Source organism: Erinaceus europaeus, chromosome 17, assembly GCF_950295315.1.
Source record: "Erinaceus europaeus chromosome 17, mEriEur2.1, whole genome shotgun sequence".
Classification (NCBI taxonomy): Eukaryota; Metazoa; Chordata; class Mammalia; order Eulipotyphla; family Erinaceidae; genus Erinaceus; species Erinaceus europaeus.
The window spans coordinates 11,204,483-11,219,661 of record NC_080178.1 but is presented as its reverse complement, the minus strand read 5'-3'; the positions used below and the strand labels follow the sequence as shown (position 1 = coordinate 11,219,661).

At 43.5% G+C, this 15,179-nt stretch overlaps 1 protein-coding gene across 1 annotated transcript in view; it reads right to left on the bottom strand.

Annotated features, from left to right (window-relative positions):
- ASRGL1 (asparaginase and isoaspartyl peptidase 1) overlaps positions 1–14,877 on the bottom strand; it is a 19,445-nt gene extending 4,568 nt beyond the window's left edge. Inside the window, exon 1 of the mRNA XM_060175753.1 lies at positions 14,864–14,877. Within this exon, the coding sequence (XP_060031736.1) occupies positions 14,864–14,877 (14 nt within the window). The remainder of the gene's footprint in view (positions 1–14,863) is intronic.
- Between the last annotated feature and the right edge of the window lie 302 nt (positions 14,878–15,179).

Sequence of the window (15,179 nt, the reverse complement as noted above, 5' to 3'; positions counted from 1 at the left end):
CCCTTTTACATTGCTGGTGGGAATGTAAACTGGTACAGCCTCTGTGGAGAGCAGTCTGGAAAAACTCTCACAAGGCTAGACATGGACCTTCCATATGATCCAGTAATTCCTCTCCTGCGGTTATACCCCAAGGACTCCATAACACCCAACCAAAAAGAGGTGTGTACTCCTATGTTCATAGCAGCACAATTCATAATAGCTAAAACCTGGAAGCAACCCAGGTGCCCAACAACAGATGAGTGGCTGAGAAAGCTGTGGTATATATACATAATGGAATACTATGCAGCTATTAAGAACAATGAACCCACCTTCTCTGACCCATCTTAGACAGAGCTAGAAGGAATTATGTTAAGTGAGCTAAGTCAGAAAGATAAAGATGAGTATGGGATGATCCCACTCATAAACAGAAGTTGAGAAAGAAGATCTGAAAGGGAAACTAAAAGCAGGATCTGACTAAATTTGGAGTAGGGCACCAAAGTAAAAACCCTGTGGTGAGGGGTAGACATGCAGCTTCCTGGGCCAGTGGGGGGTGGGGGTGGGGGTGGGTGGGATGGGACACAGTCTTTTGGTGGTGGGAATGGTGTTTATGTACACTCCTAGTAAAGTGTAGTCATATAATAAATCACTAGTTAATTAATATGAGGGGGAAATTAATTGTATATCTCAAAGTTTTTAAAACACAGACTGAGTCTTTTTAATATATAGGCTGTGTATTTGATATGTGGACTCTCTCGAAAGCCTAGACCAAGTAAATCAAAAGCAGCCAATGGCACAGCTATATACAAGATACTGGGTACTATACAGCAAACCCTAACAAAAGGGCTTTTTAAAGTTAACCCAATTACCAAATAATGTGATGGTAACATTAACTATCCATTGTCTTTTTGAACCCTAAGACAGCAGGAACCTCACATCTCCACTATAGAGCCCCTACTTCCCCCAGTCCTGGAACCTTAGGATAGGGCCCACTTTCCCAATGCCTCTCCCAATCCATATCAAATAATATTGCATCTGCTGATCACAACCTAATCAACGCAACGATTGCCACCTCAACATGTTTCAGCTCAGACTGTGTCCAGAGACTTCAGGTATGGAATGATAACCCTTCAGCTTCATTACTCGGGTGAGACCTTTCCTTTCACAGTATTCTCTAATTCCATCCCAGGTGGCTCACTTTCTAGCAAAGTCCCAAAAACCTAGATATAGACCAGGTTCTGTGAGAGAGAGCATATGTTCACATGTATCCATAAGCTTGTGCAAAATATATACCTGAAAGCAGTACACTAGAGTTTGCAGTGAGTACCCCCCTAACACTTACTCTCCACTATTCCAAGCTTTGGGTCCATGATTGCTCAACAATTTGTTTGGCTTTGTATGTTAACTCTCTTTTCAGCCACCAGGTTCCAGATGCCATCAGGATGCCAGCCAGGCTTCCCTGGACTGAAGACCCCACCAATGTGTCCTGGAGCTCCACTTTCCCAGAGACCCACCAGTCAACGTCCATGTTCAGCGGGGAAGCAATTACAGAAGCCAGACCTTCCACTTTCTGCAACCCACAATGACCCTGGGTCCATGCTTCCAGAGGGATAAAAATGGAAAAGCTATCAGGGGAGGGGGTGGGATATGGAGATTGGGTGGTGGGAATTGTGTGGAGTTGTACCCCTCCTACTTTATGGTTTTGTTAATTTATCCTTTCTTAAATAAAAAATAAGTTAAAAAAATAAAAAAAATCTATGCCACAAAAAATTATTTATTTTTATTTATAAAAAGGAAACATTGACAAAACCATAGGATAAGAGGGGTACAACTTCGCACAATTCCCACCACCAGAACTCTGTATCCCATCACCTCCCCTGATAGCTTTCCTATTCTTTAACCCTCTGGGAGTATCGACCCAAGGTAATTGTGGATTGCAGAAGGTGGAAGGTCTGGCTTCTGTAATTGTTTCCCTGCTGAACATGGGCATTGACAGGTTGATCCATACTCCCAGCCTGCCTCTCTCCTTCCCTAGTAGGGTGGGGCTCTGGGCAAGCGGAGCTCCAGGACATATTGGTGGGGTTGTCTGTCCAGGGAAGTCTGGTTGGCATCATCACAGCATCTGGAACCTGGAGGTTGAAAAGAGAGTTAACATACAAAGCCAAACAAATTGTTGAGTAATCATGAACCTAAGGGCTGGAATAGTGCAGATGAAGAGTTAGGGGGTGGGGGGCCCTCCTTTTTGTAGATAGCTAGTTGTTGGTATGCTTCTAAATTCTGCTATAAGACCTTCTGTTTTGATCATCACATTAGGTTCACTTGTATTACTTACGATGTGGTCTAATTACATAATCACTGTTTTACCTGGGTCCCGCCCTGCCTGCAGGGTTTAATCCCCACTGGTTAGATGGAAGCTTTCTATGTTCTGTTTGTGCTCTTTTTTTTGCTCCGCCCCCTCTCCCAGTCATTTCCTTTCGCTTGCCACTTCCGGTGAAGAGATGCATACAAGGCGATGTATCTGATTAATAAACGAGATACTGCTTCCCAGCTCAGCCATGAGTCCCTGGTCATCTCTCTACCGCCTGTGAAGCTAGCCCAGCCCGGCAGCTAGTAGGCATATTTTAGTTAAATTCCAAAGGGCCTATGGCTATACTAGTTTTTTTTTTTTCTCCCCTTTTTCTTTTTGCCCCTGAGTCTGAAATCTGATATGCCAGTGGATCCAAGTTATTGTCTGGGGAGATGATGTCATGGCTGGGAAAAGGACCAGAAAGCTGGATCAGGGAAGAGAGTAGCTCCCTAATATGGGAAAGGGGTATAAATATTGTTGACTGTAAACCCCATCAATTTGATGTGATCTGGGGCCCATAATCAGCTTAGGAGCCTATGTGACCTCTGCATCCCTTATAGATCTGAGCTCACATTCTGTGGTCATGAGTAGGAACATTCCAAGCTGCCCCAATATCTACCCATCTTCCTCAGGTGTAGCATAGAGTATGCTGTCCATCATGCCTTCAGAGGATGGAACATTCTCTACTATTGTTGATCCAAGTTGAGGGCAAGGTCCTATGGGTGACTACAAAGGGGTCTATTGTGTTGTTCCTCATAGAAATGACCAGTGACAATGGAAAGAGGGGACTTATTCGAGGTCTAGGCACATCAAGTCTGTTTAGGAATCTCAGGACTCCCCGGCTAGCTCAGTCAGTAGAGCATGAGACTCTTAATCTCAGGGTCATGGGTTCGTGCCCCACGTTGGGCGCTAGGTGCCCCGGCCTGCAGGGTTATCGACGGAAACCTAGGGTAGGGGGCGAGAGAATGGAGGGGACAAGAGACACGAAGAATGAGAGCAAGACAGGAGGTCTGATCAAGCTCTGAAAATTTTATTTTGCAGCCGCCATATAAGCACAAACAAAGAGGAAGTTCTGCTAAGGTAGTGGGGGAGGGAGGTGGGTTAACAACTTTCCAAACAGCTAGATGGTAATCTCAGTTCCAATTGTCGGAATGTCCGCTCACTGGTTATGTGAGAGACTTAGCTAAGGCCTTGGCCCCCGGCACAGTCTGAAGTGAAGCATGCTGAGGTGGTACTCGTTGTATTGATTAGGTCGGGATCGGCAGATGCAATATCATTTGTTATCAATTGAGAGAAGCATGCAGGAAAGTGAGCCCCACGTTAGAGGTTCCAGGATTGGGGGAAATACATACAGACTCTATAGAGGAAGCAGAAGTTTCCTGCTGTCTTAGGGTTTAAGAAGACAATAGATAGTTATTGATATAATCACATCATTAGGCAATTGAGTTAACTTTGAAAAATCCCTTTGTTAGCATTTGCTGTATCATACACACCCTCACCATATTTTATGTCCTTTGACATTATTTGCATAGAGCTATGCCACCGGTTGCTTTTGTTCTCCTTGGACTAAGCTTTTAAGAGAGTCAACATATCAAAGATTCAGCCTATGTATTTAAAGGACTCAGGCTGTGCTTTAAAAAGTTTGAGTCATTCAATCAGTTTTCCTCTCTCATATTACTTAAATAGTGATTTAATGACTACAAATTAATAGGAATGTACATTAACACCATTTCCACCACCAAAAGACTGTGTCCCATCCCACCCTTTCATCCCATGAAGCTGAACATCACCCTCTCACCCTCACCCAGGGTTTTTACTTTGGTGCCCTACTCCAAATTTAGTCAGAGTCTGCTTTGAGTTTCCCTTTCTGTTATTCTTTCTCAACTTCTGTTTATGAGTGGGATCATCCCATACTCATCTTTATATTTCTGACTTAGCTCACCTAACATAATTCCTTCTAGCTCTGTCCACAATGGGTCAGAGAAGGTGGGTTTATTGTTCTTAATAGCTGCATAGTATTCCATTGTGTAAATATACCACAGCTTTCTCAGACACTCATCTGTTGTTGGGCACCTGGGTTGCTTCCAGGTTTTAGCTATTATGAATTGTGCTGCTATGAACATAGGAGTACACACCTCTTTTTGGTTGGGTGTTATGGAGTCCTTGGGGTATAACCGCAGGAGAGGAATTACTGGATCATATGGAAGGTCCATGTCTAGCCTTGTGAGAGTTTTCCAGACTGCTCTCCACAGAGGCTGTACCAATTTACATTCCCACCAGCAATGTAAAAGGGTTCCTCTGTCCCCATAACCTCTTCAGCATTTGTTGCTGCTGTCCTTTTTGATGTATGCCATTCTCACAGGAGTGAGGTGGTATCTCAATGTTGTCTTAATTTGCATTTCTCTGACAATCAGCGACCTGGAGCAATTTTTCATGTGTCTGTTAGCCTTTTGGATCTCCTCTGTAGTGAATGTTCTGTTTATATCCTCTGCCCATTTTTGGGTGGGGTCGTTTGCTTTTTTGTTGCTAAGTTTGCTGAGTTCTTTGTATATTTTGGTGATTAGACTCTTGTCTGATATATGGCATGTGAAGATATTCTATTCTGTGAGGGGTCTCCTTGTTTGTGTGATAGTTTCTTTGGCTGTGCAGAAGCTTTTCAATTTGATGTAGTCTCATTGGTTTGTTTCTGCTTTAGTCTTTCTTGCAATTGGGTTTGTATCATCAAAGATGTCCTTGAGGTTTAGGTGGGAAAGAGTTCCACTAATGTTTTCCTTAAGTATTTGATAGTTTCTGGTCTAATATCCAGGTCCTTGATCCATCCGGAGTTGATTTTTGTTTCCAGTGAGATAAGGTGGTTCAGTTTCATTCTTCTGCATGTTTCAACCCAGTTTTCCCAGCAACATTTATTGAAGAGGGCCTCCTTCCTCCATTTAATACTGTGGGCCCCCTTATCAAAGATTAGATGTCCATAGGTGTGGGGGCACATCTAGATTTTTTTTACATTTATTTTTTATTTTATTTATTCCCTTTTGTTGCTCTTGTTTTTTGTTGTTGTAGTTATTGTTGTTGTTGTTGATGTCATTGTTGTTGGATAGAAATGGAGAGAGGAGGGGAAGACAGAGAGGGGGAGAGAAAGACAGACACCTGCAGACCTGCTTCACCGCCTGTGAAGCGATTCCCCTGCAGGTGGGGAGCCGGGGGCTTGAACCGGAATCCTTAGACCAGTCCTTGCGCTTTGCGCCACGTGTGCTTAACCTGCTGCGCTACCACCCGACTCCCATATATCTAGATTTTTTAAAGGATTATTTTATATTTATTTATTCATTTATTTTATCAGAGCACTGTTTAGCTCTGGCTTATGGTGGTGTGGAGGCTTGAACCTGAGACTTTGAAGCCTCAGGCATGACTGTCTGTTTGCATAACTATTATGCTATCTACCCCTGCCCTATTTTATATATTTTTATTAGTGATTTAACCATGTTTGACAATAATATAAGATTCAAGTTATATGCCATGCCACCACCACTGCCACTGCTCTCCAGCAGCTCTGGGATGCATTGGATCGACCTTCCCGTGGTGCATCCCGTGAGTACCCATTCATTGGGGAAACTGATGATCCTTCCTAGCCAACTGAATCCACATGGATCCCAGTCACTTTTAAAGCCAGCAACAAGTCCTCCAACTTAATGTTGAGGGGCTGTCCTTTGCCAAACGCGTTCTTATTGGTGAATTGGCGATACAGCATCAGGCAGATGTTATTTGCCTACAAGAAACACGTATAGCAGTCGATGAAGCTGCTCGATTCACCATCAGTGGATTCGATTTAATATGCTATAATCTCCATCCTAAACACGTCCGAGCCATCTATGCTAAATCGTTATCTTGCGGACATTTACCACACGGCCTCTTCGACCTTCTACGACTCCATTACTATTGGAACTATTCAGCTCGTCAACGTATATAAGCCTCCCAGTGCCTCATGGGATAATGAGGTCCTGCCTAGCCTGAATCACCCAGCCGTTTACGTTGGAGACTTTAATAGTCATCACCAAGACTGGGGATATTCCTCCACTCGTGCTGACGGCTCTATCTTAGCCGACTGGGCTTCAGCGAATGACCTCTCCCTATTATACGATCCCAAACAGCCAGGCTCTTTTCACAGTGCTAGATGGAACAAAGACTTGTCACCCGACCTGTGCTGGATTAGCACAGTCAATGGCCAAGCCTTTCCCGCTACGAGACAAGTTCTCAAGATCTTCCCGCACAGTCATCACCGCCCAGCTATCATCCACATTGGTCTCCAGCTCCCACTGATTCTGTGCTCGGAGAAACTAAGATGGAACTTTCGGAAAGCAAACTGGCATCTGTTCAGTGATCTTACCAACAAATCTATTCCTGCAATTCCAGTTAACTCTATCCCCTCTGAAGATTCCTACAGGCACTTCTGCCAAGCCATCTTCAAAGCAGCTTCCCAAGCCATTCCTCGTGGGAGACGTGCTAACTATATGCCTTGTCTTGATGCTGAATGCGAGCAACTACTAAAGCAGTATGATGAGTCGGGCGACCCAGATGTGGCTGACCATCTCATTGCCTCCCTGGATGCAGCATGCCAAGCCTGCTGGCAACAACTCACGGAAAGTCTGAACTTCACCCACTCAAGTAGGAAGGCCTGGAAGCTTCTTCATAGTCTGGGTGCCGGTAGCCAACCCTCTCCCGTCTCCCATCCTCCTGTATCTCCAAACTCAGTGGCCAGTCACCTAACTCAAGTTGGACGTGCTAAGATCGACCCAATCTGGAAAAGAGAAATTTCCCATGAGTGGTCATCCCACTTCCGTTTTTCTTGTCCATCTCCAAAACTCTCTCCCTTTACACTGTTCTGAACTGGAAGATGCTTTCAAGAGGGTTAAACCGGGAACGGCTGCTGGCTATGATAACATCACCCCAGAACTCATTCTTAACTTGGGCCCCACGGCAAAGAAGTGGCTCACTTCATTCCTGTCCCACATCTTGGAATCCGAATCTATGCCCAAAATTTGGTGTCATGCGAAGATAATAGCAGTTTTTAAACCAAAGAAAGACCCAACACTGGCCGCCAGCTATAGACCAATTTTCTCCTCTCCGTGTGTTACAAACTCCTTGAGAGGCTGCTTCTGTCACGTATTTCTCCTCTTACAGAGAAATTCCTATCACCCGCCCAAGCTGGTTTCCGCCCAGGAAGATCTACCTGCGAACAAGTCCTGGCCCTCTCAACTTACATTGAAAATGGATTCCAGAAGAATTTAAAGACAGGTGCTGTCTTTGTTGATCTCACAGCAGCCTATGACACTGTCTGGCACCGTGGTCTCCTAGTCAAGATCTCAAGATGCCTGCCTCCATGGGTGGCCAACACTATATCGTTTCTTCTCCAAAACAGAAGATTCCGGGTGCATCTGGGTGACAAGTCTAGCAGATGGAGACTTGTCTCAAGTGGCCTCCCCCAGGGCTCTGTTCTGGCTCCTATGCTATTTAATATTTACATCAATGACCTTCCAGAAACTTCTTCAAGGAAGTTCATCTATGCCGATAACATCTGCTGTGCAACTCAGGCATCCAAGTTTGACATCCTCGAGGAAACACTCATGAAAGACATGTCTCTGATATCTGATGACTGTAAAAAATGGCGACTAATCCCTAGCACTGCAAAAACGGTATCATCTGTTTTCCATCTACACCATGCCTCGGCCTCACTTGAGCTTAATGTGCAGCTTGATGATACGAGAATTCGGCATGAAGCCCAGCCAGTCTATCTTGGCGTTACTCTCGATCGCACCCTGTCATTTCACGAACATCTCATAAAAACTGCAGCAAAGGTGGGCGTGAGGAATAACATCATTGCAAGACTGGCCAGCTCCTCATGGGGCGCAAGTGCTTCCACACTACGATCATCATCTCTGGCATTATGCTATTCCACTGCAGAATACTGTGCCCCAGTATGGCTCCATAGCTCCCATGTCCACTTGGTTGATTCCAAATTATATTCCTCCATGAGGATAATTTCTGGAACCATCCGTTCCACCCCGGTTCCATGGCTGCCAGTTCTTAGCAACATCGGCCCGCCAGATATTCGTCGGGATGCGGCATCATCTAAGTTCATTTCCCATGTCTACGCTCGACCGGACCTGCCAATATACGCGGATATCTTCACCCACCCTGTCCAATGCTTGACATCTCGTCATCCAATCTCGTCCCCTACTCCTACACTGAACTTCTCTGTTCCAGACTCTTGGAAACAGAGTTGGCAGTCAGCTGAGGTAAAGAACAAACACCTCATCACAGACCCCTGCAAGCGTCAACCCGGCTTTGACCTAGCACGTTATGATTGGGCCCTCCTCAATCGCTATCAAACAGGCCATGGCCGGTGCGCCGCTATGTTCCATCGCTGGGGAGCCAGAGACGACCCGAACTGCCCCTGCAGCTCCAGACAGACTATGACCCACATAGTCAATGACTGCCACCTCTCCAAATTCAAAGGAGGTCTCGAAACTTTACATCAGGCTCAACCTGACGTTGTTGACTGGCTATGGAAGAAGGGCAAATGCTAGAAGAAGAAGAAGCAGCTCTGAAGACACACTAAGGGAAGACTCACAACTGGAATTTGAATATCAGTGTGTGGTGACTTGGAGCTTTTGATCTTTCTCAACAAGCAACCATGACTTTGAATGCTGGAGCTTTCCATGTGCAGAGAGAGGGCTAATCCCTGAAAGCAAGTACATTTCCTGTGTCTGGGTCTTTTGATATTTGAGGAGATGTTAAGGGCAGGGCAGCAGACTCCATCCTAACAGTTCACAGGGAACAAGGGTAGAACCAAACTAACCAATTCTTCCAAGCATAGCTCCTCTTTCTTCTCTCTCCCCTAAAAACAGTAACAGTGCACATGCCCACTGGCCTGACTGGGATTAAAACATCTACACAATTATTCTCCAACCTAACCATAACCATCACAGCATCATCAGATCAACTTTATGGATGAATGAATGCCAGAATTAAAAAGAAAAACCATGAAACACATCCCGGATAAAGGAATCTTTTTCTGAAAGTTCATTACTTGTTCCAAGTCCTTGTACATCTTCTGTGCCCCCCTGCCCCCCTCAGTCAGGTCCCCCATCCTTGTTTTGAAGTTCTTCCTTTTGGGATCAGATTAACAGGCAGATTAACTCCATTGATTCAGCAGATTGAGAAACCCCAGAGAGAGTTTTAAAGATCTAGAACCACAAATCCATTCAGTAATCAATTCCACAGTTTAGATGTTTAGTTGACTAATAAGGAAATATGGAAGCCAGGTTGAGGTGCATCTGGTAAAACACATTTATTACCATACATGAGGACCCCTGTTCAATCCCCTGGTCCCCACCTGCAGAAAGGAAGCTTCAGGAGTGGAGAATCAGGATATCCTCTCTCTCTCTCTCTCTCCTCTCTCCCTCCTTCCCTCAATTTATCTCTGTTCAATCAAATAAAAGAAACAATTGTCTGCTAGGAGTAGTGGATTTGTATGCAGACAGATGAGAAAACCATGGAGGAAAGGGGCAGAGGTGCACTGCTTTCTCAGTTCGCACAGTTACTTTCTCAATTGGGAAGTTAAGTCCAGGGAACCTGCTGCTTCAGTTACATTCTTACCTGCAAAGAAGAAATTGAAAAAAAAATTTTTTTTCACCAAATACAAAAGTAAATTCCAAGTGGATCAAGGACTTGGATGTTAGACCACAAACTATCAGATACTGAGAGGAAAATATTGGCAGAACTCTTTTCCACATAAATTTTAAAGACATCTTCAATGAAACGAATCCAGTTACAAAGAAGACTAAGGCAAGTATAAACCGATGGGACTACATCAAATTACAAAGCTTCTTCACAGCAAAAGAAACCACTACCCAAACCAAGATATCCCTCACAGTATGGGAGGAGATCTTCACATGCCATACATCAGATAAGAGTTTAATAACCAACATATATAAAGAGCTTGCCAGACTCAACAACAAGACAACAAATAACCCTATCCAAAAATGGAGGGAGGACATGGACAGAATATTTACCACAGAAGAGATCCAAAAGGCCAAGAAACACATGAAAAAATGCTCTAAGTCTCTGATTGTCAGAGAAATGCAAATAAAGACAATAATGAGATACCACTTCACTCCTGTGAGAATGTCATACATCAGAAAAGGTAGCAGCAGCAAATGCTGGAGAGGGTGTGGGGTCAAAGGCACCCTTCTGCACTGCTAGTGGGAATGTAAATTGGTGCAACCTCTGTGGAGAACAGTCTGGAGAACTCTCAGAAGGCTAGAAATGGACCTACCCTATGACCCTGCAATTCCTCTCCTGGGGATAGATCCTAAGGAACCCAACACACCCATCCAAATAGGTCTGTGTACGCATATGTTTTTGGCAGCACAATTTGTAATAGCCAAAACCTGGAAGCAACCCAGATGTCCAACAACAGATGAGTGGCTGAGCAAGTTGTGGTATATATACACAATGGAATACTACTCAGTTATAAAAAATGGTGACTTCACTGTTTTCAGCCGATCTTGGATGGACCTTAAAACATTCATGTTGAGTGAAATAAGTCAGAAACAGAAGGATGAATATGGGATGATCTCACTCTCAGGCAGAAGTTGAAAAACAAGATCAGAAGAGAAAACACAAGTAGAACCTGAACTAGAATTGGCTTATTGCACCAAAGTAAAAGACTCTGGGGTGGGTAGGTGTGTGGGTGGGGAGAATACAGGCCCAAGAAGGATGACAGAGGACCTACTGGGGGTTGTATTGTTATATGGAAAATTGGGGAATGTTATGCATGTACAAACTATTGTATTTACTGTTGAATGTAAAACATTAATTCCCCATAAAGAAATTAATTTTTTATATGGAAAATTGTTATATGGAAAATTGGGGAATGTTATGCATGTACAAACTATTGTATTTACTGTTGAATGTAAAGCATTAATTCCCCATAAAGAAATTATTTTTTTTCTTTCAGGGTTACAGCTGGGGCTCGGTGTCTGCGCGAAGAATCTACTGCTCCTGGTGAGCATCTTTTTTTTTTCCATTGTAGTTGCTGTTGCTGTTATTGTTGTTTGTTGTTGCTATTGGACAGGACAAAGAAAAGTCTTTTTTTTCCCCTCTTTTTGCCCTTGTTGTTTTAGTTATTGTTGTTGTTATTGATGTCATCATTGTTGGATAGGACAGAGAGAAATGGAGAGAGGAGGGGAAGACAGAGAGGGGCAGAGAAAGATAGACACCTGCAGACCTGCTTCACCGCCTGTGAAGTGACTCCCCTGCAGGTAGGGAGCAGGGGGCTCGAACTGGAATCCTTATGCTGGTCCTTGCACTTCCTGCCATGTGTGCTTTACCCGCTGCACTACTGCCTGACCTCCAATGAAGTCTCCTTTATTAGTGATTTAATATTGATTGACAGAATTCTGAGATAACAGAGTTTAATTCCATACCATTCCCATCACCAGAGTTCTATGTCCACCACTGGAAACTACAGTAGTTCTCCCAAGGTCATAGATAAAGGTTGACTATTATTTTTATAGATATATTTATAGATATTTACCAATATTTATATTTATAGATATTTATATTTATTTTATAGATATTTATAAATATATATTATATTTATATTTATAGATATTTACCAATGTTTTTCCTATGGTCCTGCTTATATTTATAGATATTTATATTTATATTTATATTTATATTTATATTTATATTTATATTTATAGATATTTACCAATGTTTTTCCTATGGTCCTGCCTTCTCTTTCATTCTAAGTCACATTGACAACCATTGTTACTTCTGAATGTCCTTCCTTCTTTTCCTCGTCTCTCTTCGGGTCTTGATGGAATTGGAGTTCAAAGCCCTCTGGTCATCTTCCCCTAATATTTCTCCTCCTCTGAGGTATGGACAAAACTTCTTTATGGAGTGCAGAAGATGGGCGTCCACTGGACATGGACATTGGCAGGCCCATCTATTCCCCAAGCCTGGTTTTATCTTCCCCTACTGGGGTAGGGCTCTGGATAGGTTCCAGGACACATGGTTGAGATAATCTGCCTAGGGACTTCAGGATGGAATCCTAGTAGAATCTGCAACTTGGTGGCTGAAAGGTGGTGATATACAAAGCAGGACAAAATGATTAATGAACAGAAACCAAAACTGTAGGACTAGAGCAGATAAGAATAGGGATCTTAGGGTGGAAAGAAACTAGAAAGCCTATTGTAAGGGAGTCAGGCTGTAGCGCAGCGGGTTAAGCGCAGGTGGCGCAAAGCACAAGGACCGGCATAAGGATCCCGGTTCGAACCCCGGCTCCCCACCTGCAAGGGAGTCGCTTCACAGGCGGTGAAGCGGGTCTGCAGGTGTCTATCTTTCTCTCCTCCTCTCTGTCTTCCCCTCCTCTCTCCATTTCTCTCTGTCCTATCCAACAACGACAACAACAATAATAACTACAACAATAAAACAACAAGGGCAACAAAAGGGAATAAATAAATAAAATAAATTTAAAAAAATTAAAAAAAAAAAAGAAAGCCTATTGTAGGTACATTCAGATCCACCATAAGGGGTAGGGGTGGGCACACAGACCTTTGGTGGTGGGAAGGGGTGAAACTATACTCCTATTAACTTATAATCTTATAAATCACTATTCAATATGTTGGGGGGGGGAATAGGTTGGCTGTCTCAAGTGCTTCAGCTGCCTAGATTTCAGTTCTGAGTATATATTCATTTTGAGTACATATTCAGTCTAAGCACTTAATGTTCCAATTTGTAGACCTATTGAATTCTGACACTGGTGTTAGATTGTTAAAGCATTTCTAGAAATAACTTCCCCCCACCAAACACTAAGTTACCTAAAAACCTCAGACCAGATAAATCAGGGTCATCAGGTTCTATCAGTATCTAAGGTATAGTCATTAGCATTAAGCAACATTGTCATAAATCACAGTGAGGTCAAATATTGTTTGGTGATCCTAACCATGGGATTGTCAAAGTAAAAGTTTCCAAGTAGCTTGGTTATAATAATAATTATCTATTACCTTCTTGAACTCTAAGACTGTAAGGACCCTTCCCCAATCTCTTTAAAATCCATATTTTCCCCAGTCCTGGAACCTCTGGGACTTTGCTTAACATTTCTTGATGCCTCTTCTCTTGATCCCTTTCTCTGTGACACTGCCCCCTGCTGATCTCAACTAAATCAGCGCAACCAGTGCCACCACGCCTTTTCACTTTGGATTGTACCCAGAGAGATGCCAAGCCTGAGATGTGAACCTTCTGTCTCCAATAATCTGGTGAGACCTCTTCTGATACATGGGGCTGCCTAGTTCCATTTCAAATGGTGTACTCTAACAAAGTTACAGATTCTAGATATAGGCTGGAGCCAAGGGCCTGTGTACATGTATCCATGTATCCAGGTTAGTGTCAACTATCTACCTCAAAGTAAAAATGCTTAGTAGTCTGGTGTGATAAAACTTAGACCTCATAAACTCAGCATGCAAGCAGAAAGGCCTAAGAAGGCACCATAAATAATCTAATCAAAGGGGGCCGGGTGGTAGCACACCGGGTTAAGTGCACATAGTATGAAAAACAATGACCTGTGGAAGGATCCTGGTTCCAGCCCCCGGCTCCCCACCTGCAGGGGAGTCACTTCACAGGCAGTGAAGCAGGTCTGCAGGTGTCTATCTTTGTTTCTTCTTCTCTATCTTCCCCTCCCCTCTCAACTTCTTTCTGTCCTATTTAAAAAAAAATCCAAAAAATAGCCACAGGAGCAGTGGATTTGTAGTGCAGGCACCACGCCTCAGCAATAAACCTGGAGGCAAAAAAAAAAAAAAAAAGCCTAATCAAATATTTACTACTTAGGCTTAGACACCCTCCTCTCATACTCCCTACTTCACATCCCTCAATCACTCAATCTACTAAACTAACTACACAAAAGAAAGTAAGCAAGATATCTCTCCTAATCTTTTCTGACAACATCACCATTGTCATCACCCTTTGGTACTCTTTAAAAGAAACAATTGGCCAGGAGATATACTGGTAAACATATGTATCAACTAAAGGACAATTACTGTCTTAAGACAATGTTGTCTTTATGACAACCTTTATTAGAATCATCAAACAACTGAATGCAGTAAAGTTTAAGGTTAACTTGGATCCCAACAAGATCCTAGGTATAACTTGAGGCCACACCCCATAAACGTAACGCCGGTTTGGAAGGCAGCTATGCTCACCACTATACCACCAACGCCTCTTCTCACACCAGTTTGGGTACAACAAATGACACTCAAAGGTTTAACAACCCGGAGGAAATTTAAGCTTGTCAGATAAAGAAAGGACGACAAAAGCGGGGTAAGGGCAAGAGGCTGGCTCACTTAATAGTGGCCTTTTTTGGTCAATACCAAGACACCCCATCATCTCGGGCCCTAGGCAGGAGATCCTTGGATTCCCACATAGATATGATGAGCCCACACCTCTAACAGATCCGTCTCTCCACCATAACTGGCCACTTACACCAGGAACATCATCATAAGCCCTCTTGGGGGCCTCTCTAGGACCTTGCTTTCACTGTAGAGCAGCAATGGTAGGAACTACCCCACTTTCTGAAGGAAGGCTGGGTCATTCTACTCTGCCACTGGAGGAAGACTGGTCCTGCAATGAGTGCAGCCTACAATGTTTCCAGCTGTGACCATGGACTGTGAGCTCAGACTGACAGGGGCTTGGAGGTTACACAGGTTCCTGTGCTAAATGTGAATATACATGGGCCCTAGGTCAGACTGATGGGGTAAGCAGTTAATTGTATGTATATATTTTCTTCAAGTTTAAGAGC